At 38.7% G+C, this 27,704-nt stretch overlaps 1 protein-coding gene across 1 annotated transcript in view; it reads right to left on the bottom strand.

The window, feature by feature from the left end:
• Positions 1-27,704, bottom strand: part of spock1 (SPARC (osteonectin), cwcv and kazal like domains proteoglycan 1) — a 90,940-nt gene that overhangs the window by 26,075 nt on the left and 37,161 nt on the right. Inside the window, exons 5-7 of the mRNA XM_037675590.1 lie at positions 21,477-21,591; positions 17,720-17,852; positions 8,603-8,723 (exon numbers count right to left, since the gene is read on the bottom strand). Coding sequence (XP_037531518.1) covers positions 8,603-8,723; positions 17,720-17,852; positions 21,477-21,591 — 369 coding nt within the window. The remainder of the gene's footprint in view (positions 1-8,602; positions 8,724-17,719; positions 17,853-21,476; positions 21,592-27,704) is intronic.

Here is a 27,704-nt window from a genome sequence, read left to right as displayed (position 1 = left end):
GCCCTCGCTCATCCAGAGGTCCTCGCTCATCCAGAGGCCCTCGCTCCGGAGGCCCTCGCTCATCCAGAGGTCCTCGCTCATCCAGAGGCCCTCGCTCCCGAGGTCCTCGCTCATCCAGAGGCCCTCGCTCCCGAGGTCCTCGCTCATCCAGAGGCCCTCGCTCCCGAGGTCCTCGCTCATCCAGAGGCCCTCGCTCATCCAGGGGTTCTCGCTCATCCAGGGGTCCTCGCTCATCCAGAGGTCCTTGCTCATCCAGAGGTCCTCGCTCATCCAGAGGTCCTCGCTCATCCAGAGGTCTTCGCTCCCGAGGCCCTCGCTCTTCCAGAAGTCCTCGCTCATCCAGAGGTCCTCGCTCATCCAGAGGTCTTCGCTCCCGAGGCCCTCACTCTTCCAGAAGTCCTCGCTCATCCAGAGGTCTTTGCCCCCGAGGCCCTCACTCTTCCAGAAGTCCTCGCTCATCCAGAGGTCTTTGCCCCCGAGGCCCTCGCTCGTCCTGAGGTCCTTGCTCATTCCCCAGAGGTCCTTGCCCATCAAGCTGCAGCTGTCCCAGGGGTCTCCTCACCTGCAGTTGTGGTCCCCCCACTGGCCATAAATGGGTGGTCTCCTGGCCGCCCGCCAGACCTCTGGTCTGCTGATGGATGGTCATCAGGACGCCCCCCGGATCCTCTGTCTTGTTGTGGAAGGTCTCCTGACCGCTCACCTTGACCAAGGGGGGTTTCTGGTTTCTGTGTTTTCCCAGGTTCCTACCTGTCGGCTTGTCTTTTGTTCCTTCTGTGCCCTACTTCTTTCATTTGGTGCTCTACTTTGGGCTTTCAGGGGCCATCCCTTGAGAGGGGGGTCCTGTAGGGTTTCTGGGGTCTTGTCTTACATGTTGTGTTTTTCCTCATGTTTGCCTGTCACCCCTCTGCTTTTCTCCTCCTGTGTTCCAGCACTGTTGCACCTGTGTATAATTCTAATCACCGCAGGTGTCACTCATTTCACCTTGTTAGTGTCTGTATATATTCAGCCTCTTGGTGTCTTGTCAGTGTCTCTGGATTGTCCTTGTCCTAAGGCTTCATGACCTGTCTCTCCTGTGTGTTCTCCTAAAGTAAGTTTGCTGCCCTGACAGCATTTTGTTTTGTTTATTTAATTAATAAACTATTTTACTTATTTACTGGAGCTTCATTCATCTTCCTGCACTTTGGGTCCCACAACCGGAAGCAGATCATGACAGATATACTGTATTGGCTTCAAATCCATGTTAAGGGCCACTCTTCAGTATTTTAAATTCCAGGTGTTTCACAGGTATTCTGATATTTTCCTGTTTATATCAATGAAAAATTGTCCAATTGACTCACCATTTTACATCCTGTATAGAAAGTTCCTTATACATTATCTGTTCACAACAAAGAAGGAGCCTCCAGTTTTTGTGACGTGGCAGAAGTCTTGTCACACTGCAGGAGGATGCATCAAATTATAATAATGTTTCTGCGACTTCTGTTGAGATGGTGCAGGCTGTCACGCTTCACTTCTGTCACTGCAACTTTCTTGCATAATTTATAAGCCATGCTGTTGCAGCAGTTTAATGTTGTTTCATGTTTTTACTTTGTGGTTGCGCTACCAGAAGAGTCTTTGTCAAATAAAGAGCCGCACGCAGAGTAGTACGCCGTGTTTCATGCGGCTAAAAAAAAAAAACTGAGCAACCTAACAGGTGAATGCAGTACTAAACTAAAAGTGCTCTCATACTTGATGCTTTTTACACTTTTGAGCTCTCAGAGCAAAATCTCTGAGCATCACTGGCATGTGTTAGGAGAGGATGGGAAATGTGGAGGCAGAAAAGAGAAGAGCACAGTCTGTCCTGTTTGCTCCCTGCAGAGCTGTAAGACACAAATGCCAGGAAAAATTTAATTTAGTTAGTGGATTTGTCCCATTCAGACACTTCCAGATCTGTTTTTGTTGGTTTTTTTTTTTCTCCAGTGCGTTTCAGCTGACAGAAGAAAAAAACATTTTGTAAATTTAATAACCTCACTGACTATAATCAGCAGCGACAGAACACTTCACACATTCTCACCTGCTGATTCGTTTCGTGCCACCTCGAGTCAAACATGAGCATGTGTTGATATTCAGTGTCACAGCACTGCTGCCACGGAGGAGACGTCGGATCAAATTACATCCCAGCACCTCTGTGTCAATGTGCTAGAGTTTACTACGAACTGGAATAAAACAGCTGCAATCGACATATTACGGGCAAATTAACAAATACAAATAATTTGTGATTATGCTCTAAATTTAGTTAATTTGTGGCTCAGATTTTTTTGTTCCAGACAATATTTATAAACTAAATTTCAACTGGATCCACCCGGGGTGAAAACTAAGACCAGTAAATATGCAAAAAAAAGAGAAAGACCAGAGACTTACTGTAGATAGCAAACAAGTTACAGAGACTGAAAGAAAAAGTTTTGGACGGATATGACTGACGAACATGTGTCTTACAAGCTAACTTTCCCCCTTCTTCTTTCGGCTGCTCCCTTCTTCAGGGGTCGTCACAGCGAATTAACTCGCACGAAGACTTGGCAATTGCTTTTACGCCGGACGCCCTTCCTGACACAACCACAGACCACCGAGCTACCACAGCCCTCTGTGTGGAGCAGGGAGCTGCTATCTAGGGGGCCCGGGGGAGCAGATGGGGGAGGCAGGTGGGGGTGTTCCACCTTTCCCACACTCTTTTTGATGTTGTTAGTCAGAGGGGTCGAAGCGGCAATCTTCTGATCACAGGCTCGCTTTCTTTAACCTCTGCGCCACCCCCTCCCTACAAGCTAACTTTTGCTAAAAAAAATAAAAATTCTTGTGGCTGGGGAATAGGTAGTCAAAATGGCAATAATTGAATGTAAGTACTGTGCGTTGTCCAATCTAAAACAATATCCGCCCTGCACACCTGCAGCACTGCAGCACTACAACTACATCACTCAAACTCAAGGGAGTGAGGACAAAGAGAGACGATGGACAGATACGAACCCAACAATAAAACCTGCTTAATGTTGTTTTTATTCCCATCCAGTGACACTGTGTTTATGGTGTGTAACCAGACCGTGTGGCTACTGGAGAACTGCATGAGTAAACGTACTTTTAAGAGGGAAAAAGGGGAGGGGGGGGGATCCATTATCTTACTGTCAGGAAAAAAGTGTGAACAATTAAAAAAAAAAGTACAAATAAGCACAGACATTATAAAGCTGTGTTTTTACATTTGTAGTCTTAGCACCATTAAAGCTCTACTACAAAAGAGAGAAAACATCTTCATCAAGTTTTTTCATTTAGCAGATAATAATGAATAAAAGGCCCAGGGTAGTTTGAAGGAATGCACAACACCCGCTGCCAGAATTGTAGACTAAGATCATCTTTTGCTGAGAAATGACAGAGTTGTTGCTGTTTTAGTCAAACTTTTAAAATGACATTTTGAGCAATCTTGTGCAATGTCACAAGATGACAAGGTCACATAACATGTCGTGAATGACTCTCAGCTACTACCGCATCAAGTGTTCACACAGTATCTGTAAAAGTGACAGTTATAAGTGTGTTGAATTGGATTGACTTCAATAGTTAATCATGAGTAGATTTACATTGAATGATTGAATCAATTTCTGAGGGCAGCACAGTGGCGCAACAGGTAGAGCTGCTGCCTCTCAGCGAGCAGGTTACCCTGGTTCAAATCCCGGTCCAGAGACCTTTCTGGGCGGAGTTTGCATGTTCTCTCTGTGCATGTGTGGGTTTTCTTCAGGTACTCAATTTCCTCCCACAGACCAAAAACATGCATGTTAGGCTGAAAGGTAACTCTAAATTGTCCCTAGGTGTGAGTGAGACAGTGAATGGTTGTTTGTCTTGTTTGTCTCTATGTGTCCCTGTGATGGACTGGAGATCTGTCCAGGGTGTACCCCACCCCTCTCACAGTGATGGCTGGACACGGGCACCAGTGACCCCCCGTGACCCAAAAAGGAAGAAGCAGGTAAAAGATAATGGATGGGTGGATGAATTTCTCAAAGATTTATTGAAATTTGTCAATTTGAAATATTTTGAGAACAGAGAGACACACACGCAATATTGTTTGTTAAAACAAGGTAATCAGTTTAAAGTTGCTTAACCGAAGAAAGTTAAGCATTTCTACTTAAGTTGCTCGATGAACACATTAAAATGTTGCTGTTTTTCAAATTAGAGAGCCATACTTAAAGTAAAAGTATATGTATGTGTGTGTATATATATATGGCATGTTACACATTGTCATTTTTTAAATTATAAAACAAAAAAAGCATTTTGGTATCAAATTTAAACACTGTAGGAACTGTTATATAACAAATAGCGAGAGACTCAATATGTTGATTTAATTATTGAACTCTAAACAGATTTTTCCAATTAGACATCAGTAACTAAGATGCGGCAAAGTTAGTTCTGATGGACTCTACAGCAGCTGGGGCTTGTAAGATTCAGTGTTGATTAAACTGTAATAACAGTGAATATATAATTCCTGTTTTCATCTGCCAGTCTACCGTAATACCACTGATACCACTGTTTTATTAAATCCAATCGCTAAGACAGTCTGGATTCATTTTCTCACCAGCTGAACAGATTAACTTTATAAAATGACAACAATAACTCTAATCATTTAGATCAAATTATTAGAACCCAGTGAGATTTCTGGCCTCTGCAAAGTCATTTAAACACTGCTGTGAGGAGATGGATGGGACTTTAATTAGCTTTGCTCCGCATGTCCAGCTTATTATATCAAGACACAGCATCCACATCAGCACGGCTGGGATTTCACACATGCATTCCTGTCATTTCAAATTGTCTTGTTTTCATTCATACAGCGTGTTTTAAAAGTGGATTTTGTTGGAATTTATTAATTAACAAATCGGGAAAAAAAAGACAAATAAAAATTTAATTATTATACCCCTGTGATGATAAATTAGAGGTTTAACATCCTCATGGAGTTCTTCTGGTGCTCAAAGTAAGAAAGGACGACATTAGATATAAACCCAATGAACACTTTCTGAGCGTTTCATTAAAATACATCCAGCGGTTCATGAGATATTTAACCAACAGACAGACATGCCCAGATGATGAGTAAACGAGTTTTATAAATGTTGCCTCTCCTGCACCTTTTGTTTCCATAAAAAATATTTATTTTTTTATCTTTTTGCATAAATAATCTCTGCTGGTCACCCTTCACATCCGTTTGTGGTTGCGTAAGAGCTTGTGACCAAACTGTTTATTCAACTGCAACAACAGATGTTTTTCTTGATTTTTTTTAAGGCGTTGCACTTTTGGAGACACGATTGTCTGTCTGACTGTAACACTTTAACATTACAGGTTCAGGTTCAGGTGCTGTGTGAACCGGGATGTTTACATCTCAGAGTGTTCAAATCCAGTTTATATCTGGTTATTACTGAACCCACAGTAATACAGTCCAGTCTTTTGACCGTTTCCATAGAAACGTGGTATGACACGAACAGAGTTTTTCATCATTTACTGCTATTCCCATCTGTTTGCCAGTTTGCGTTGCTGATCTAATGAGAAGTTTTATCAGACAGCAGCCTTGATAAATGCACACTTTGATTCATCATTGCCACCTCTGAGTGTACAAACCTTTGGAGCTGCTGTCTGAAAGTCTTGGTACTGGCTGTACTGAGAAGTTCAGAAAAACTAAACTGGTAAACTGCATTTTTATGAGAAAATGCCGTTTGCTGAGTGCTGACCACTGAAGAAGCTAAAACTCAGCTGGTATATCAGAAAAGAGCAGAACCCTAGCTAAAAACAAAACAGAGAAAAAAGCTAAAATAAGCACAACACTAGCTAAAAGCTAATGGAAGCAAAATTATAGCTGAAAGCAAAAAGTAAAAATAGGATCTAGAAACTGAAAGTTGCACTGCTGCTGTGCTTGCTAGTGCTATGATGCCGGTGTCTCACTGGCTCCAGGACTCTTGTCTACATCTCAACATTAAAAAAAACAGTCTGTATGTTTTTCTCTCGGCGGCCAGCAGATAATGAGCAACCATCTGTGTTAGTCAATGGCGAGACATTAGATGTGGTTGAACAATTTAAATACCTCGGAGTCATTTTTGATTCCAATCTAAATTTCAAGCAGCATGTAAAGAGAATTTCACATATAATTAAACTTAATCTGGCAAACTTCAAACATATAAGACCTTCTCTGACAACAGAATCAGCAAAGGTTTACATGCATGCCATGATCTTCAGCCATATAGCCTATTGTTATACCACATGGTCTCACACTTCAGAGGTCATCATGAAGCCCCTAAAGTCTCTTTTTAAGAAAACACTGAAAATTTTTGACAAAAAGCTTCCACGGTATCATTATTGTAACATCATAAATAAGTACAACATTTTGGATTTGATAGCTATCAGATTTTTATGGATGCTTGCCTGATTTTTAAAGTTTTAAATGGACTTGCTCCTCCTCCTTTAATGTATTTGGTAAGTAAAAAAAACAAGTACAGTAAACACAAGAGCACTGACAAGAGGAGATTGTGATGTACAGCGGCGCAGGACTAAATTTGGCCAAATGGTGGTGTCCATCAGAGGCACGTAGTCGTGGAACACACTGCCAGTTTCCATCAGGAGCTGTGGCACCTACTCCAGCTTTAAAAACTCTTTGAAACTTTGGCTGAAAACTAACCAGAAGTGCACTCATGTGTAGATTACTTTGTCTATTTTCTTATGGTATTATATCTTTATTGTAATCTCATGTTGTGTTATGTTCTATATAGGTGATGTTTGTATTATTCTCTGCTCTTTTGTTTTGTGGGATGTTTCTTGTTCTTACCTGCCTTAGGACAACGGATGAAAATTAGCTACTGTGCTAACTCCGGCATATTTACATTGATGCTTACTGCTGACCTGTTGATTAATATGCATTGTCCCAATTTCAATAAAGAAATAAATGAAATGAAATGAAATGAAAGTAGCAAAAGACACATCTAAAAGCCAAAAGAGGAAAATTCTACTTAAAAGTAACAAAATTGTAAATGGCAGCTAAATCTATATGAAGGCTACACCAAAAGCTCAAAGAAAAATAAAGATTAGCTAACTGCTAAAATTAGCAATAAAACATGCTAAAAACAAACAAAGCACAGAAAAATATAAAGAAGTTGCAAATGACTAGTTAAAAGCTAAAAAAATATTAAAAAGCTAACAAAAAGCATAAAAAAATGTCAGCTATTACTGACAGTAAAAAAAAAAAAGGAAAAAGTTCTTCAGCGTAAAAGTTGCTTCAGTGCACAAGAATGTGCGCTGAAGCAGATTTAACAAGACCCATGTTTTTGAAGGAATCGCTGCTCTCTATGAGAAAAATAGAATCAGAATTCACTCATTTAGATGGAATAGAAAGGTAGACAAATAGATTCACAACAAAAACACAACCACTCCCTCTGGTTGAGGTACAGAGACCCTAAAACAACAACAATTCATCCTTTTCCGTGCAGCTTTCCTCTAGATTGCATTTCTCCACCACAATCCCTCCATCCATCTGCAGAAATCCTATTTTCTTGACAAACAATAAGACACACACACTCAATCCATCACCAATTTCTGCAGCTGTCACAGAGATGGGGGGTGGATGGGAAGAAAATAACACAAGTAAGGGGGAGAGGTGACAGGAGAAAAAAATGGAAATGCTGAGAATTACCAAAAAGTGGAGGCTTTACTGATAAAATGTTTTTTGTTGTTGTTGTTGTTGATGTCTTTTTTTAGTGTGGCGAACGAGTTGCAGTGGAGTGTTTTTAAATCTGAAACTGGTTTAAAGACATAATTTTCTTCTGTCTGCACCTTCATTTCCCACAAAGAACCTGCATATTAAAAATGCTCATACAGGGAAAAAAAGAATTTGTATAGCAATTTTTTTTATGACAAACAAATTGAACACAATGTATGATCTTTGTGTTTCAAACAAAACAAAAAAACAACATTTTAAATAAATTAGCACTCCTAGAAGGAATGGTAAACAGACTGTACTTATATAGCACCTTTCTCTCTGATCAAGATACTCAAAGTGCTTTACACTACAATCTGTGTCCTCATATAAACATTCATATACCGATGGGACACACATCGGAGGCAATGAGGGGTTCAATGTCTTGCCCAGGGACACTTTGGCATGCGACTGTGAGTGGAATTGAACCCCCAACTTTTGCATTGGAGGATGACTGCTCTAACCACTCAACCACAGCTGCCCCATAAATGCAGGGCGGCTGTAGCAATGTATGTTGCCCGCTGCTTTGCATGCTAAAGTTTTAAACAAAGATCTCCTCAGAGTATATGCAGATGATGCTCAACTACTACCACAACAAGTTTTAGTTCAATATCTATAAAAAATAGACTTATAGTCGGTTTAATGTCTCCTAACGATGACTGGTCGTGGTAGCCATCTTAAATTAAACTGACCTTGAAAATTAATCAGTTATAGATGTACACCCATTATTTATACTTTTAAAAATTTCAATATCATTTGTTTAGCGATTCATGAGATATTTTGCTAACAGATAGAGATGAACACACTGGCACAGGCAGTTACATGATTGCCCACCTGCCATCAACAGGGAGGCTCCGTACTTACCAGCCTTTTCAGGATTGTGCGATGGTTTGATGAACTCGTGACCAGGCAAACAGGGACACAGTCCATCACATTTCACTGAGATCATCTTCCCAGACAAACAACTCTGGAACTCCATCTTACACTGAAACAAAAAGAGCAGGCTTGATTTCATTTACACCGTGATTAGGAGCTGTGGCAGATCAAATATTGAACTAATGTCTTCTCAGTTTTCTCATCAAAGAAAAAAAAAAAGAAGAAGAGCAAAGTCAGACTTTTTAAAAATGACAGTTTTTAAGAAAGGCTTTTATCTAAAGCAAACAAAAGAACGACCTGGGAACAAGGAGGAGTTAAGTGTCTTGCACAACGATATCTTGAAATACTGTACAGATGGCACAAATTGGGGATTAAACCTGAGACTTTCTCACAAAAAAGGTTCCCTTATTTCACCAGCTAACAATGTTACTTATTTAAGTGATCCTACTAAGATGATTACTGTTTCTGAATGAGGACGACTAAAATATTTTGAGTTTTGTAGCAGTTTTTTAAATCATCTTCTTTTATAGGTGGCATGGTGGCTCAGTTGGTACAGCTGTAGCCTCTCAGCGAGAAGGTTTCCGGTTCAAATCCTGGCCCGGGACCTTTCTGGGTGGAGTTTGCATGTTCTCTCCGTGCATGCGTGGTTTTTTTTTTTGGGGTACTCCAGTTTCCTCCCACAGACCAAAAACATGCACATGTTAGGCCCCTTCACTGTCCATGTTTAAAACCCGTCTGAAAACTTATTTTTACTCATTGGCCTTCAACCCAACTGAGACTTGATTTTACTTAATTTTATTGGTACTGATTTAATCTGTTTAACTCGTAGTTTTATTGCGTTTTTAATTCATTATTGTGTGCTTAGCTTTGTCACTTTATATTTTATGCTTTCTTTTATCTTTTTTATCACTGATGTTCAGCACTTGGTTTCAGCTGTGGCTGCTGTTAAAGCGCTTTATAAATAAAGTTGGTGAGGATGATGATGATGATGATGATAGGTAACTCTAAATTTTCCCCAGGTGTTAGTGAGAGACTGAATGGTTGTTTGTCTTGTTTGTCTCCATGTGTCCCTGTGATGGACTGGAGACCTGTCCAGGGTGTCCCCAGACTCTCACACAATGACTGCTGGATACGGGCACCAGTGACCTCGTGACCCGAAAAGGAAGACATTGGTAAAGATAATGGATGGATGGATCATCATTTGTAGTTATCCATATTATAAATATAGCATTAATTTGAAAATATGACCTACCTAGTAATAGATCTGCAGCAATAAGAGCTTCAAAAACAAGTCATTTCAAAGTTTTGATCAATTAGAACCCTCTCGCGCTGCCTCCACCACCTGACAGCCCTCACTCAGATCTTGTTTATCAGAACCAGCTGATCCTCAGTAAAAAAAAAAAAAAGGACAATTTCAGAAGTGCTTCTTCTCTTCTACTGCTCAAAACAAGAAAATGTTTATAATCATAACCCGTCTGCTTGTTATTTTTGTCGTTACCTCACGATTCATGATATCTGCAGTGTTTCTCATGCATGAAAATGGGCACAAAGTCTGTTAACTGGTTAATGAGGCACTTTTTTTTGGGGGGGGGGGGGTCACTTTTGTCTAGACTTTAAGTAAATTGCTATTATTATAATGTAATGTAATGCTTCATGACACAAGATACCTCAAAACTGGAAATTACCTTAAATACTAACTTGTGTTTGACATCCGTAAGAGTGATTATCTTGCAAGTCAATGACAAAAAACATTTCTCTTTCATAACACACAATCTATAAATGCAACGTCAAGTCAAGTCAGCGGAAACATGTATTTTTCTCTTCACGGTAAAAACCCATTACCAGAGTACTCCCATTAGAGATTGGGGCTGGCTTCAAGTTGTATTTTGCAAGTTGAATATTGCACCAGATTTGGCTTCCGAGCTATTCGACATGTCAAAGAGCCGCAGCTGTGCACCCACCTCATAAAATGGGTTATTTGCTGAACTAGTAGAAGCGTTGTACTTTTAGCAGATGAATGTGAAGCTCATCAAATTGTGCCCATTCATCATTCCGTGCACTGACACTCCAACACTCAGCTTAAGGAAACTAAAAAAACAACAACAACCAAAAACATGTTTTTAAATGTTGAGAAGTGAAATAAAGCCATGACACTGTGAGGAATCATAAATTCTGGACATCTGTCTTACAGGACAGGACTGTTTGGAAGTTTTGTTCAGGGCTTAATTTGTAAACCAAACAATGCTGGAATGCAAATAGAGGGAAGATGGGGGGTGTTGGGGGGGTCTGTGGGTCCTCCCCAGAGAATTTGCTGTTTCTTGCATTCTGGTGTATTTTACAAAGGTTTATTAAAGTAGATTAACATGAAACAAAATAAGTAAACTCAATTATTATTAAAATTATGACTGCAAAGTGTTTGTAATGTAACACCGCTGCAGCGCTGCAGATAAGGGGCGTTCAGTTCAGGACAAATTGAGATTGCTGATTGGTCAGTTGCTGACATGCTGGGTTGATTGAAAAGTTGGTCGAGGGTTCCACTAATGCAAAAAAAAAAAAAATCATATATTTTACTGGCCCGTTTAAGACTCGTCATTTATTCAATATTTATTGAATATTTAGGTGAATCATAGGTGGGGGCAGTCTATGTTGAAGTGCAGACAGAGCGACTCGACCTCAGTCTGTCCACAGAGTATACCTGCGTCCTCAGGCCATACTGTGGATAAAACACCTGCAGCTCCTCAGTACAATGATCATAGGGTTTTTGTTGGGCAGGCGCCCACCCTGGGACAACAAGCACAGCTCTGTTTTTGGCCACACTTAGAAAAAGCTAACTAATATTTAGCGCTTTGCTGCTTAGAAAAGAGTTGCTCTCAATCCTCCTGTTCAATAGAAACGTGCACTGGTCGCTCCATCGCTTCAAATACTCTGACTGCACGACAAATAGCTTCGAACTGAGACCATTGTCTCCTTTTTTGCAGTTCAGGTAACTCCTGCAGTGACTCACATATCAGCTTGTTCACAAAAGCCCTGGAACTTATGCAAAGTGCAAAACTTTAATTATATTTTTGTGTTTTTTAATCGAATTGCCCATGACTTTGAACTTTTAGGGATGGAGATTTTTTTAAGAGCAGAAGCGGAAATGCAAAGCGACAGCTCTGATGTGATACTGACCTCAAATGAATTGTTAAAAGTATTGTTAATTGTTAAAATTGAATAGTTTTCATTTAATACTACTTCTATCTTAACATGTGATTCTTGACCTGCCATTGTGTATCTGTTCCTCTCAAACCCAGCTGGTCGAAGCAGATGTCCGCTTGTCCTGAGCCTGGTTCTGCTAAAGGTTTCTTCCTCATGAGGGAGTTTTTCCTTTCCACTGTCGCCTCCATGCTTGCTCAAGATGAGAGTTCTAGGATTGAGTTATACTCAAAGCAGTCTTCTCCTCAGATAAAAAAAAATTAAATTATTATTTTTAAATACGAATGTTTCTGTTCAGTGCCCTGAGACGACTTCCGTTGTGACTTGGCGCTATATAAATAAACATTTTGAAAGCTCAATTATCCAGGTAGATAACAGCAAAAATTGTTAAATCATGTCATCTGAACCTGTTTCTTTAAGTGAAAAAACATTTTATCCCCCATCCAGAGGACTTCATCAGTCTGAGGCCTGCCAACCAGATCTGTCGCATAAGTAGCCTTCATTGCTGTGTTTCAAACCAACCTCTTGTTGGAATCTCAGAAGCAGGCTTGATGAAGATTTAACAGTTTTTGCTGTTGTCTACCTGGATGATTGAGCTTACAAAACTTTTTTCCTGAACCACTCTGGCCTTGGTTGTACACAGACTGTTATTGTGAGTAGCAAGTTGGTCACCTGACCTAAAACAATTGATTGCTGTTAATGACGATTGATGGTTTTCGGATGGGTGTGCTCTGTTTGCACGTGTTAAAAACGTCTGCTTCTGAGATTCCAACAAGAGGTTGGCTTGAAACACAGCAATGAAGGCTACTTATGGGACAGATCTGGTTGGCAGGCCGCAGACTGACGAAGTCCTCTGGATGGTGGACGAAACGTTTCTTCACGTAAAGAAACAAGTCCAGATGACGTGATTAAACCATTTTTGCTATATAAATAAACTGAATTGAAATTGAACTGAATCAAATATTAGGAAGCTCGTTATGTTTTAAAATGAGTATTTATGTAATTATTTTCAGATTACATATCTAATATAGGTTTTATTCATTCAAGGCAGTCATATTTGTTCATAACTTTATTATTATTAAGCCTGAGAGTTAGCAAATCCAAGCAACTAGTTACTGGAACACACCCTGTCCAAAAAAGGGAGTTCCCGGATTCTGTTCTGGCAGGACCTGCCTCAAATTAAGCACCGGTTTTGTTCCAAAATAAGAATCTGAATATTGAGCTTTGTGAGCTGATTAAGGGAAAGAGTTGCTTGGACAGGAGTGGTCATTTGTCTTCAAATGAACAGATGTGTCCATTAGGCAGCCATGTAGACACAGCAGTAGACACCAGGATGCCCAGTGACATTTCATGATTTATTGCAGTACAAAGCTGTTGCAAAAAATACGAAAGATTGACTACTTCTGAATGTAATTTACCAGTACAAATCTTATTTCAGGTAAATGGGGGGGGGGGGGGGTAAGAAATTGTTTGGACTTGTTAAAAAGAAAATAAAAATCCAATTACAAGACCCTTCCAAGACGACTAATGAAAAATGAAATGAGTTATGTAAATTCTGTTTGCAAGATGATGACGACAAGATTTTCAGGAGAGACCATGACTGCGCATAAACGTCTTTGTGCACGCACACGTCCTTATCACGCACTATCCTTCAAACACTCTCATCTCCAGCTTTTTAATTCAAAATCCATCATTTCCTCCCCGCCACCTCTTTGATAGCGCTGCTAATGTCACTTAATGAAATCTGTTGACAAAAGGAGCCGTGCTTCGTTCTGTTTTCAACATATTGAATTTGCTGTCTGGGGAGGCTATAGGTGGAGAAAGAGGGAGAAAGTCCAGGAAATGGATGACATCCCCCTAATCACTGTCAGTGCTCAAAGAGTCCCCATGAATCTTTATGTTTGTCCTCATTCACGGGTTAATGTGGTTTTGATGAAACAGTATTTTAACACCTGACGTGGCTGAGTAGAAATGAAAAGGAGAGCGAAGCAACGTAAAGAATGGGCGAGGAGAAAAGATGATTTAGGAGGAGGGAAGTAATGGGTTTAACTTAGTGACTGAAGTCTCTCTGGAGATAAGAGCACTGTCCTTTTAATAGGATATAGAGCGTGTGTGTGAGTGTGTGTGTGCTTAGGATGAGGGGGGCATGTAATGTAATAATAAAACATGAATAGGCTGGAGGCCGGCAGCTCACTGGTGAGGAGAATTTAAGTTGGGCCACAGAGACCCATCACCACACCAGCTTAACCAAACCCCTCCACCTAAATTACCACAGAGAATGGAGGGATTTCCCAGCCCTCATCCTGTCTTTTGTTTCTCTTCAAGGCTTTATTTTTTTTCCACTTCTCAGCACATTCTCTTCTCTGTGTCAGGTCATTAAGGAGGTCCATGTTCACAAAGAGTTGAATCATTCTCAGTCGCACTTCTGGGAAAAAAATGGTGTGAGTGGAGGTCTGGGTGGGTGAATGGCTCTGCCATAAAATCTAACAATTGTGGCGCCTCGAGGAATTAAGCCATGAGTTTGATGTGCTATTAAAGAAGACTTGAATGACAAGTGAGACCATGTTTGAAAAGACATCTCTACCACCTGATATTTAAGAATATTACTTATCTGTCACTGAAGTTGTAGGAAAGGTGGTAACTTGGAGAGAAACACTTAAAAAAAACATATCTCAAAATATAACTGGAAAACTGGGGCTTTTGGTAAATATTTTATTTTATATATGCATTAATTATTAATATATATATTAATTATATGTATTTTATGTATTTTATTTTATATATGTAAATATTTTACATATGTACAAAGAAATTTGAATTTTGAGCTATGTCATAAAAATCAACTGGAATGCCCCTAAAATACAAAATTATAAACTGAAAAGTCAGAGATTTCTGATCAGCTCTCAAAATCCAACATGGTCATTATGATTTGCCTTTGATACGCTGTAGTAGCTGCAAAAACAATCAACTTTCATTTTTGTTGCTTTATTCCTCAGTAAATCAGTCATACACATAGTACTGTAACACCTCTATTAGTGAACATGTTGCTATAAAATGCTTGAAAGCAAAACCATTAAATGTTATTGGTGTGTTTTACTAATAACAAGTAGACTGGCTTTTTATTGTTGTTGTTCTGTGACATTTGACACAAGGTGATCTGATTTAGTATTTCATTGTTTCTAATTATGTTTAGTGTTTTATATTTTTATTCCATATGCTGTAATTATATCTTATTACTTTTTATTTGATGCTGTGATCTTTCTTCTTTTTTGTTAAGCACTTTGGGATCAGTTTCTGTTTTAAATGTGCTTTATAAATAAATCGGACTTGACTTGGTAACTGAGCACATTAGCAATTCCCACTGACTTTCAGCTGAACTTTGACTAAGGAGTGACGTCATTTTGATCTTGAAGTTAAATGTAAACAGCATATTTAGATTAAGAGTTGTAATAAACAACATATTGACAATCAGAAAACTAAGTTATTGAGTATGATAGAGAGCAAAAAGCAACACTTGAGGCTTCAGCATGGTGTTAAATATTTGAAAGTTCAATGCCATGATGTGCATGCGCTTGCACTAACACTATTTTGGGGTCACGTGCACCACAACATTCAACTTATAGGGCTACAATTAAACACCAGTCCAGCAGAGGACAATAATTTCTCAATGGTCCATTTAAAAGTGTTTGAGTGATTCTCACCAAGAATTTAACACAATCATTGTATCAATGTGACAATTGCCCAAAGGGTACCGTATTTTTCGCCGTACAAGTCGTACCTATTTGCAGAAATTGGCAAGTCCTGCGACTTATACACTGAAGCGACTAATATAAATCCTACCCCCCCCCCACCCGCCCCATATTTATAACCCAATTTTTAGCTGAGAGCTGACAATTTCATTCATTCTGACATGAAAAATATGTGCAGCTGCTTGAGGGCCCTCGAGTCTTATGGCAAGCCAAGTGTCTCATTAATAGGTAAAAGTGGTTATTAATGAGACAATTGGCTTGCCATAGAGCCACCTTCATCTTGCTCCAGAAGTCCTGGAGCAAACGTCAAATTAGCTTAATTTTGCCACGCCGCCCAGGCAAAATGCTGCTGATTTGACCATTAAAGTGCATTTATTAAGGAAAAGTTAAACTGAGACACACCTTTGCTATAATGTTGAGCAAACAAATAATTGTTTTTAAGTATTAATCTTGTTAAATTCTTGTTAAAGTCTTCCCATGTGTGCTTCCGCAGCCTCCATTTTGGCAGCCAATCAATTTTTGACACAACACTGGCTCATGTTTCCGGGTGATCAGTGGTGATGCATAATAAACGCAGCTTATAAAGGCAAAGTGACTTATTTATGGACTGATGCGACTGATATGACAATGCGACGTGTACGGCGGAAAGTACAGTAATTATGAATCTCTTCAATCAGTATTTCTTAAAAGTAGCAACAACAATAATGCTTTTTATTTATTTATTTTTTTACTTCTCATGGTTGCACTTGTCATCTTGTTTTTACTGTTGTGTTTTTGTATCAGTGATGTTGTATTTTGTACTGCATAATTAATAAACACAGGAACATTTTGAAAAAGTTGAATCCCACCACAAATAAAAGAAAATCTTCAAAACTTTTACAGCTTCCATTTTTAATAATTTTACTGCATTGCCACAAATAATCCCAACCTTACCAACTCACTTTCAACAGCAACAGAAAAATAAAATTAATGTTAAAATTAAATTAAATGTTTTTGTGTCTACATGAACTACATGTTATTTTAGTTTTCATATGAGAAAACACAGAAAGGCAACTATTGTTCACATTTGGATGACGCTGATCTTGAGTTACTTCATGGCTTCATAAAGAAATGGATAATTTTAAACACTTAAGCAACATCCATGAGCAATACTGAACAAATGACAGCAGCTCACACTTTAACTGACATGTCCAACTCTCAAAAGTCTGTCACTAATATTATCTACTTGTCTGAGTTTAATACAATCAACTAAATGACTGAATACAAAACCAACATTATTCTGTATTTTTCGGACTATAAGGCACTTAAAATCCTTTAATTTTCACAAAAATTGACAGTGAGCTTTATAATCAGGTGCACCTTATGTTTTAATTCTGGTTGTGCTTAGTGACCTCAAACCAATTTTACGGGGTTATTGTGAATGAGTTGAATAAAGTTTGACTTATCTGACTGTTTTGTTTCGCCCAATGCGTCCTATAATCCGGTGCGCCTTATGTATGAAAACAGAACCAATTCATTGATATTGCGCCTTATAGTCCGAAAAATATGGTAATGGAAAATATCATCTCTGTAATATTCTACAGAGCGTACCATCAAGGACAAAGCTTCAGTTTTATGTACAACTTTATATTTATCCCCTGCTATCAATCTTCTCGCTGACTAATCACAGAGGTTACACCTCGGCTTTCCTATTATTACTCTGAGAGTTCGTGGCTGAGTGTGAGTTTATGTTGCTCAGGGGGAGATTATGAACCATGGGTTAGTGGTTAGGAATGAGAGTCAGATGGGCTGTTGAGGGGATTGAGAGCATTTCCAAGCAGTCTGAAGATGACTTTTAAAAACTCTAAAGACCTCTGAGGGCTGTCTCTTGTTCCCATTTCAATAGACTACAAGAGCAGATCTGTTGGAATCAACACAGTACAGGAGAACAAAGTGATGCAGCATAAAAGAAAGTGAAATTAGATATAATTAGGGGTGTAGACAGGAAAGCAGTCCTTCAAGGATTGCTGTATTTGCTGCTATCTATTTTAATAAAAGCTGAATAAAGTGGTAATAAAGAGAACAACATAAACATGTATGTATATATATATATATATATATATATATATATATATATATATATATATATATATTTGAAAAATGCTAATTGAATGACTCTCACCTTGGAAGAATAGCTGTGTCCATCAGAACCACAAACAGGTGTTGACAGGAGAGCTGAGCAAAGCCTACATTTCCTATGAGCCCCGGCTTCGACCCTGTGCTTGTGGCTAACACTGCCTTTCCTGGCTTTCACACTGAGGAGGAGAAAAACAGGAAAAACAAGGGTTTTAAGAGATCGCACGTCCAAAATGTCTCAATAAAGAATGGTGTTTTCTTTGTAAAATTATGAAATATTACAATCCTGGAGGCTAACAGCTCAACAGTTTGTTGCACAACAAATACGTAGCTGTATGTGTGGAAAAAAGTCGCTTTTACACACATTAAAAGTATTCATAGAGATTTAGTTCAAAGCTGAGGCAGAACACATGAGGTCAGATGAAGCAGATCCTGATTGGTCCAAGGAGGCCTCTTGAGCAACCACTATAATTATGTTTGATCCAAGTCTTTGCAGCAATTTTCTGTGTAAGTGCTCTTACTGAACACCCCGCTGCTTGATCCATCAAGCAGACATGGAATTGGAGCCAAGCAGACTCTTTACAGAGAAATGAACGTGACAACAACAAATGATGGAAAGTGAACATTAACGGCATCAAAGGAAACAGGTGAAGATGCTGTAATTTGTCTTTGCTGCAGAATTCTTTGCAAATGGAAGAAAATCTGGGAACGATCTACGACAGCTGTGCGGGCATGACGGATGTTCCTCCAAGGGAAGATCACTGGCAGATGATCAATAGACATTCTTAGATGAACACTAGAAAGCGATCTTCCTCTTTGCTTGTTCTGTACTTGAGCACCCTGCTGATAGTTGTGACGGCGCTCTCATCCAGAAGGCCGGTGACTTGAGAGTACTTCAGCTCACTCACAGCAGGACAGATGAGCACAGAATTAACACTCTGAACCTTGGTGATGGTTTTTAAATTGCACTTTGTTGCTAATATCTATGCTCAGTCCTGCAGGTAAAGTCAGTTCAGTTTCTGCCAGGGTTTTCTGTGTTGACAGCTGCTTAGCAGAGAACAAAGACAATTTGCTTATGGATTGAGTTACAATGCAAAAACAATAAAAGCACATGTACAAGGTGCCTTCGAGCAGTGAGAAACCTCTAAACAAAGCACCAGGGAGTGCATCCACTGGATCCGTTTGCAAATTTCTGCAGAGACTAAGTTTGGATTTGTCTTCTGGGAAGACACTGACTGTGTGTTATGCTAATTACTACAACTAATTTAACTTATGGAGAAAAAAAATTATATTTATACATCAGGCGTCAGTGAATGATGCTTTTGGGAAAATACAAATTTCAGGCGAATAATCCAACGTATTAAGCAGCAAATAGGACTTGTAATTAATGCAACAGAAAGAAAAGGATTAAATCCAAAACTCTTGGGAGCTAATGACTTGAGGAAATCAATTACATCCAAGACAGACAGAGAAAGAAGCTTAAAAAAAAAAAAAAATCATGTTTAAATGTCTTTTTGGAGAAACACTTCTTGAACTGAGAAATTGAAAAACTTGAACATATTTGGCAATGGTTGAAAACACAATCAAAATGGAGGGTGACGGAGCAAACAGACGGTATGATTAAATTTAATTGGCAGGAAGGATGTCTGTGCGCATGCCAGTCAGTGAAGCGCAGCAGATTTTCCGTCTTCTAACACAAAATACAAAATATTATTATTTTTTACGCATCTATGAGTATAATTTGTCTTTCTACCTTAAATGTTTCAGATGTTAAGCTGCACTTTGCATAAAATGCTGCAGTGAAATGTACTTAACTTCGTATTATCACAGTCCAAAAATAAATACAATATTGCATTAAAACATCTTTTTTTAAATTCTTTTGTAAATTAGGTTGATTTTGTATTTGTTGTAATATGAGCTTTAACCTCCTCTTTATTTACTCCTTAACACTTCAACCTTTATGCAAATTGTACAATGCACAAAAATATAATGCATTAAAATGGTTTATTTATTATAATATAAATAGCATCAAAAAATATTGTGTGTGTGTGTGAAATTGCAAAGATTTTAGAAGGTTTATCATGTAGGGAATAAATCTGCAGTGTATTTGGAGCAATCTTTGTAAACAAGGGACCAGATTGGAAACAAATACTGTTTTTTATGCATTTTAATGCTTTCAGAGAGTACTTTGTACTAATAAACAGATAAGATTTGCTGTTGAAATCACTGAATAGGCTAAGGAACACGATGAGACATAAATGCAGGTTTAAGCTCTCACACTTGTGATGAACCCTCAACTTTGCCGTCGAAGGACAACCAAGCTCGTGATTCACCCCCGGATGCCTTAAAATGGACTCATGTATAAAGGGAAACTTCCCTTTTGTCTGTTGAATAAAACGTTTCACATCCTTTGTGAAAATATTTGACTAAAGCAGAGTGAAGAGTGAATTCCTGTGTGTGTTTTATAGGTTTTATCACGATCCAGAGTATTTTGGAGTATTCAGTCTTGTGTTATTCTTGTATTATAATAGCCACACTTTGTCTTCAGTTAATCCTACTGTTCAGCCTGTGCTCACCTGTGTTTCATTAGTAACAACACACCTGTCACCAATCATCCATCTCAAAGGATATACATCCACCACATGTCCCAGTAGAGGAGCAGTTTCTGAAAGCAGCCCAGCTCGTTTATCACCAATGACCACACCATATTTGAATAAACCTAACAATTATGTGTGCTCCTGGTCCTCATCAGATTCTCGGTTTTACCTTTTATATTTTTTTAAACAAGCATCACTGAGTTCCTTCCACTGCGTCCAACTCCTTCATGGGTTTTTTCAGCGTCCCACCTTGTGACAACACAAGCTGACACTGTTTTCACAGTCACTGCCACCACTTTAAAGTCTTGTCTTGGACAATCTTGTTTCATGGTAACTGATTATCTTTTCCTCTGCCTCCAGATTCCCTTCACTTGATACAAACTCCTGTAGCAGCAGCTTCCTCAGGAACTCTCAGTGGTCACACTCAAGTCCCTTCAAAGCCACAGCGCATCCAGGCAGTACCACTTTTTTTACATTTCTCTCAGGGAAATAAACCATTAAACCATCCTCTGGCTCTTTGTCTACTTTTCAGTCCAAAACCCAACTGCCCTTGACAGTGGAGACGGAAAATATGGCTTGTTATCAGAACACACTTAAAATACTTGAATATCTGATGTACTGAGTATTTCAGTATACCTGTACAGGCAAATTTAGTTGATTTTATGCATTTTATTTTGGCATATCTGTGTGTATTAACTGATTTGATGCTCTTGAAACCCGAGACAATAATTCACGTTTCAGTTTACATTTAATTTGGGTTTAGAGACTGATTTTTCCTCTAAAAAGAGAGGTGGTGCCCTCAATGAGGTTATTTGCATAATAAATGCATATCTTATGAGCTTAACTCATAACTGATAATTTACAATATATATCCAACCCCACATCCCTCTACACAGGAGTGGTCCATTCATGGTGGCACCACTAAGACCGAACTGGTTCTGAAGCAACATAAAAATGACCTCATTTCAGGGCCAGGGTGTATATTTTATGAAGAAAGTGGCAAAATTATATTCAGCATGTACTTTGTAATGCTGATGCCTGTCACCCATTTGTGTCCATCATTAAAAATGTTTCGTAATTTATTTCAGATGTTTGATCAGAATGTAGTTACAGGCCCCAAAATTTATTTTATTTAAAAATTATTTTGAGAACACACTAAAGAGAAAGTAATGTTGCTAAAAGTTGGAGTAAAAATAAAAGTCTTACCTGTGTGCTGGTTGCTTGTGATTGGTGCAGATTGCAGTCTGGAAGTCGTGACTGACGCACACCTTGTGAGGAGGACAGCGAACCCTCAGACACGGGTCTTTGGTGGCATCTGGACCTAAATAAAAACAGCAGGAACCAACTTAATCTTAAAACTGCAAAACTAAGTTAGTGAAACAAGCAGATTGTGGTTCGGAAGCTAAACAGTGACTCAGCAAAACATCAAGCCGTTCTTTTTTTTTTTTTGTTCTTTTTTACAGCTTGCAGACGCTAACCTTCTTACTAACTGAAGCAGGCAGAAAAATAATGAGTTGGAGAAAAAGAAGAATAGTAAAAGGTATGAAGTAAAGGCTCAGCTTTCTGCGTTGTGAACTGCTTAATGAGAACTCGCCTCTCAAAGCGTTAATCTGATTTTCTTGCGACTCAATCTCTAGAGAGTGACATTAAAGTTTCTGCAATCGAGTACAACTGGCTGGTGTTGAAGATAAAAACAATTAAAAAACCCTATGCATCTCTTTGACTCTGAGTGTTGCATCATTTCACACTAGGCTAACAGTCCTAACTCACTTTCATACAAATAAGTGAAGAAGAGGAGAAAAAGAGGCACATTTCTTGTATGAACTAGAGGAATTAATGTGTTATTTAATTTAATGTGAAAATGCAGAGTATAAGCCAGGGGTGTCAAACCCACTTACAAAAGGGGGCCAAAGCTAAAACCTTTTTCAAACTAAGGGCCGGATTCAGAATCTACATTAAATCAAATTAGACACCCAACATCTTTTCTTGGTTACAGGTTCCTCATCAAGAGTTTGATTGGTCTTATTTGACATTCTCTGTTTTGACATCATAATCAAAAATCCATCCATTATCTTTACCCGTTTATTCCATTTTGGGTCACGGGGGTCGCTGGTGCCCATGTCCAGCAATCACTGTGCGAGGGGCGGGGTACACCCTGGATGGGTCGCAAGTCCATCACAGGGCCACATAGAGACAAACGAGACAAACAACCACTCACTCTCTCACTCACACCTAGGGACAATTTAGAGTTACCAATCAGCCTAACATGCATGTTTTTTGGACTGTGGGAGGAAACCGGAGTACCCGGAGAAAACCCACGCATGCACGGAGAGAACATGTAAACTCCACCCAGAAAGGTCCCCGGACCGGGGTTTGAACCAAGGACCTGCTCGCTGAGAGGCAGCAGCTCTACCAGTTGCGCCACCGTGCTGCCCATAATCAAAAATAACTGAAAAAAAAATTAAAGTGATAAAAGTGTTTTATATTTAAAATAACATCTTGAAGGCTGGATAAGATGTCAGCGAGGGCCACATTTGGCTCCCGGGCCTTGAGTTTGACCTGTATGTTATAAGCAGTATGTCTTCCCTGTTTATCAGGTGACATGCGCATTGGATGACTTTGGGTTATAAGTCTCTTATGGGCATGCTTCTACATTGTTTATGTACTTTTATACGGAGAATGGACAGTAGTTATGCCTTACGCTCTAAGGACTGTTTGCATCTTCATGTTCCTCGTGTTCGAACAGAAAAGGGCAAGAAAGCTTTTAGCTTTTCTGCCCCCTCAGCTTGGAATGCCTTGCAAGCTGAATTAAAACTGACAGAACTTGTCACTTGGAGTTCTTTTTGCAAATTTTTAAAAAACCGACAAAGGATATCTTGTCAACAGTGCCTGTGTTTTAGATCTTAAATTGTTATTGTTTTAAATTATTATTTATTACAATTATTGCCATTTACTGTTATACTGTATGTTTTATACTTTGTATATATTTCTGAAGTCTTCGTAATCTTGCTCCTTGTTTTGTTTTTTTATGATGTGTGCTGCTGATGCCTGCTCTTGGCCAGGTCACCCTTGTGAAAGAGGTCTTGAACTCAATGGGTTTTTATTTGGTTAAATAAAGGTTTAATAAAATAAAAGCTGATTGCTACATGACTGAAGAAATTTGCTGAAGAAGCTGAAATCAAGTTTTTAAAACTAAAAGAAGCAGGACACAAACTAAAAATCATAGCTAAATGCTAAACGTAGCAAAACACGAACTAGAAGTAACAAAACTCTAGTTCAGAGGGTAAAGCTAAAAAGACAGTAACCAATGGTATGCTAGTTGAAATTTAAAAATAGTAAAATAAGTAAGTAAGAAGCAAAACACAAGCTAAAAGGTAAATGTTACAGAGCTCTAATGGCACTTTGCCACTGCCTCAGCTCTCATGGATTCTTCCGCACACCGCACTAGTTAGAGGCCTTCTCACTGCCGGTACCACTCTCAGTCCGGTTTATGAGACCATATCATTTGTGGTTCCAAGCAATTTCTTCCGATGTAACCATTTTAACGTAAGCAGGCAGCAGCTGTTAACTGGCCAATGCAGCTACGTCACTGGATGACCCGCCCAGCACATACATGTCAAGTCTTACAGATTGTCTGTAAATAATAAAGATTTTTCCCCATTTTCCATCACTACGGATGTACAGAGGACATCTTACTTTTTTATTTTAAAGCTCAACTTCAAATTTAACTTACTTCTCAAAGCTGGCCTGTAAGAAAATACTAAGGTGCTTCAATGGGTAGAACAGTGTCTAAAACCTAGATGTATCAAAACACTACATAAAAGATAGAAGTAGCTAAAAGCTAGCTGAAACCCACAAGTAGCAGAATGGTAGCTAAAAGGTAAAAATAGTATAAGAAGACAAAAAACAAAGAAAGTAACGTTAATGCTAATGTAGATTTTATAATACGTCTTGTTATTGCTGAATGTTTAATGGCACAAAATGTGAAGAATTTTTAACAAAAAAAGGTAAAAAAAAAAAAAAAAGGAAAAAACTAAAGAGAAACGGGATAGCAGGAACGTTTGAATCAGCATTTACACAAATAAAGGAAAATGAAAGCCATAAAACAAAAGCATCCTAAAAGACAGTGCAGCTAAAATTAGATCAAAGACAAAGTGGTTTTAACCCAATGCTGAACGAACCAAAACTGTTTCAAACGCCAAGTAAATGGAGACTGAGAAGATAGTTTATGGATCAAAGATCTGTGTCATGTCCAAGTCATTAGCATGTGTCTGCTAACATCATAAAAAAACTGGCCTTGTCTTCATTAGGGGCCATATGGGATGTGTTTGAGCCACAGCTGGTGTTTGATGTGAACATCATCTAGTTTCCAATCTGATCACACACGCCACATGGATGTTTACATACTATATTATTAATGCCTAATTGACCAAAGGCTTTGGCTGGATGGGATGTTTGCGGCCGCTCTTTAGTCCAACGGTGAAATCTCCAATCATCTAAGTAATGATAAACTGTAGATGTCTTGCATCTGGAGCACATAAATAAAACGGAGATGATTACTCAACCTCAAGGAAAGAGGTTTATAGCTTGCTGTATACATGCATCATAACTGAGCAACACACTTTCATTTTACAATCTGTGCAATGCACAAGCACATTCACAAGCTTGTTTGCCCTTTCATATTCCCTGGCATCATGGAGGAGTCAAGTCTGATGTGATGTGCGCTTGGATTGCCTTCTGATTTGGACCTGTCCTCACCTCCATCTATCTAGCACTGGAGGAAACCCATCTCATTTCACTTAGCTGAAAAATGGCTTTACTGCAGGAAGGAAATGAGGGCTGAGGAGAACTAGGAGAAAGTGAGAGCAGACAAATTGTGAGAAAAAAAGAGGATCGTATCTGGTTAAAAAGGAGGATTGAAGGACAATTCATGATGACTGTGACCTCTACCCTCAAACAAATCTGAAATATGCCAGAAGTGGGTGCAAACACCTGAGTGCACACAACAGTAATCTGTTCATTTAACCAAACAAGAAATTATGTCTTATTATCCATGAATACTTTTTCTACAGCAGCTTGTAAAGACACATTTAAAAAAAAAAAAAACTTTATTTTTTTATATCTGCTGCTGAAAGCGAAGATGACCAATTATGTTTAAGTCCGTGTCGGTGTGGATGTATGTATGCAGTAGATTAATGTTTGTGTGGCTGGCTTTTACCAAAACATCTCATAAACCCCTGGATGACTTTGATGACACTTGCAAGAAGTAATCATTGGTTGCACATCTGCAAATGATTAACTTTTGGAGTCAAACAATTACAAATGCAAAAATTGCTACGACAGTCAATTTAACAAATAGTGAGATGGAATTTGGTTTGGAAGTATAGGGCAGACCAATCCACAACATCTACGCTGAACACTAACAGCTTGTGCAAGAACTTTGTTTACGGTTTTTAAATATTCATTTGATGCTCATCTATAACTGACTAACCTTTCGAGCCAACCCATTTCAATAGAGTCTCCATACCCAACTGGCATCGCAAACCACAAACATGGCTAAAATTAAAGCAGTCTTACAGACATTGTGCAAACACTTTGTGTGATAAGCTTTGACTCAGTTACAACATGTACTCCAAGTGTTACTCAATGTGCAAGATCTTTGTTTGAAATTTTTTCTTTACATTTTAGTTTCAACTTTGTCTGTAAACAAACTGTCAGAAACCACTGGACAGATTGCAATGAAACTTTCAGAACATATATATATATATATATATATATTTAATTCAACCTTTATTTATACAGGCATTGAGCCACGAGGACTCATTTACAAGAAAGACTTGTTCCAGACAGAACATATAAAGCAAAAACAACAATAACAATAAACAACAACAATAAACTACAGTAAAAATGCAATTAAAATAAATGTACTGTTATAAAACAAATCAGGGTGCTATACAAGGTAAAACACTAAAAACAAGAACATATTTGCTTTATTTTTTTTGTTGACATTATCAAATGTTTGAAATCCCTTAAAGAAATCAAGGACAACAACTTCAGTTCCTCTTGCAAGGTGTTCCACGTTCCAGAGTAGGAAAAGGTCTTTTAGCCAAGTTTATTCCGCACTGAGGGAACGATGCAGGTGATGATGGCCTGAGAGCGCACGCTGTAACTGCACTGACAATGTGACAAGTGGGAGGAGAAATATGAAAGTAGCAGACCAAGGAGGGATTTATAGATGAAAATGAACCAGTGTGATAATGATGACCAACTGACCAAGGAGTGCAGGGTGCAGGGATTGGTACGGTAGTTACAACCAGTTATGAATCGTGCCATGATAGACAGCATCCAGCATCTGCAAGGAGCTGGCATGGGGCATTCATGTAAATAATGTCACCATAGTCGATGGCTGGTAGGAAAGTAGCTGTTACAAGGCGTTTTCTGGCATTCAGAGTTAGGCAAGATCCATTTCTGAATAAGAAACACAGTTTTAATTTCAGTTTCTTTATCAAGTTTTCGATATGTGGTTTAAAAGAGAGATGTGCATCGACCAAAACTCCCAAGTATTTGTAATAATCTACAAACTTAATAGGAACACCATGCATGGATGAGACAGGAGGAAGAACTGCTGGCACCGACTTTCTGTTGGAAACAACATCCCCTTGGTTTTGTCAATATTTGTCAACAAATATTGTATAAACATCTTCAGCTGACTAATTGGTCAGTCCCATTCAGTTTGTAAGCTTTTCCTAGTTGACGTTAGCCAACACAAGAAAGGCTATAACTGAGTCAAGTTTACAGACATTGACATTTTTTGAGTTATTCATAGCACATACTGTAAGTGTGGCATTTTGCGATATCACGAGATTGAACATAATCAAAACGCCTGTCATTTCTTGTCTTAAGACAAAGGCAGCAGGTGCAACACATTCCTTTAAGGAATTCTCCTCTTTCAATGTTACATTTTCTGTTAGTTTTCTCACCAATAGTGCAATTAAACTAAAAGCCAAAATCTCATCCAACAGAATGATCTTTAAGGTCCTGTGTAAGATTTTGCAGATTATTTTATTACAAGGATTTGAATTTCACACGTTCTGGTGTAAAGTCTTTTTTAAAAATCTACTTTCTCCTTTAGTCTTTTACTCTGTTTTATTTTATTTTTCATTTTTAAAAACATACTCCACACTGTATGGCAATTCTCTATGCAGTTGGCTTACAAAATTAGAATGCACAAAGAAAATTGTTAAAACGGCAGTAGCTATTTTTTACTATAATGCATTTAATAAATAAACACTTAGAACATTTTCACAAAGCTTTAAGAACTCCTGCTCAAGACAAAATATTTTTAACATAATGTTTGGCTCCTCAGAAGGAAAATACAAAGAAATGTAGAACGATTCAATACTTGAATGTGTGTGTGCGTGTGTGTGTACATGT

This window comes from Nematolebias whitei, chromosome 4 (assembly GCF_014905685.2).
Source record: "Nematolebias whitei isolate Nwh7 chromosome 4, NemWhi1, whole genome shotgun sequence".
NCBI classification, from domain to species: Eukaryota; Metazoa; Chordata; class Actinopteri; order Cyprinodontiformes; family Rivulidae; genus Nematolebias; species Nematolebias whitei.
The sequence above is the reverse complement of the archived record's forward strand: the minus strand, read 5'-3'. Positions and strand labels throughout refer to the sequence as shown.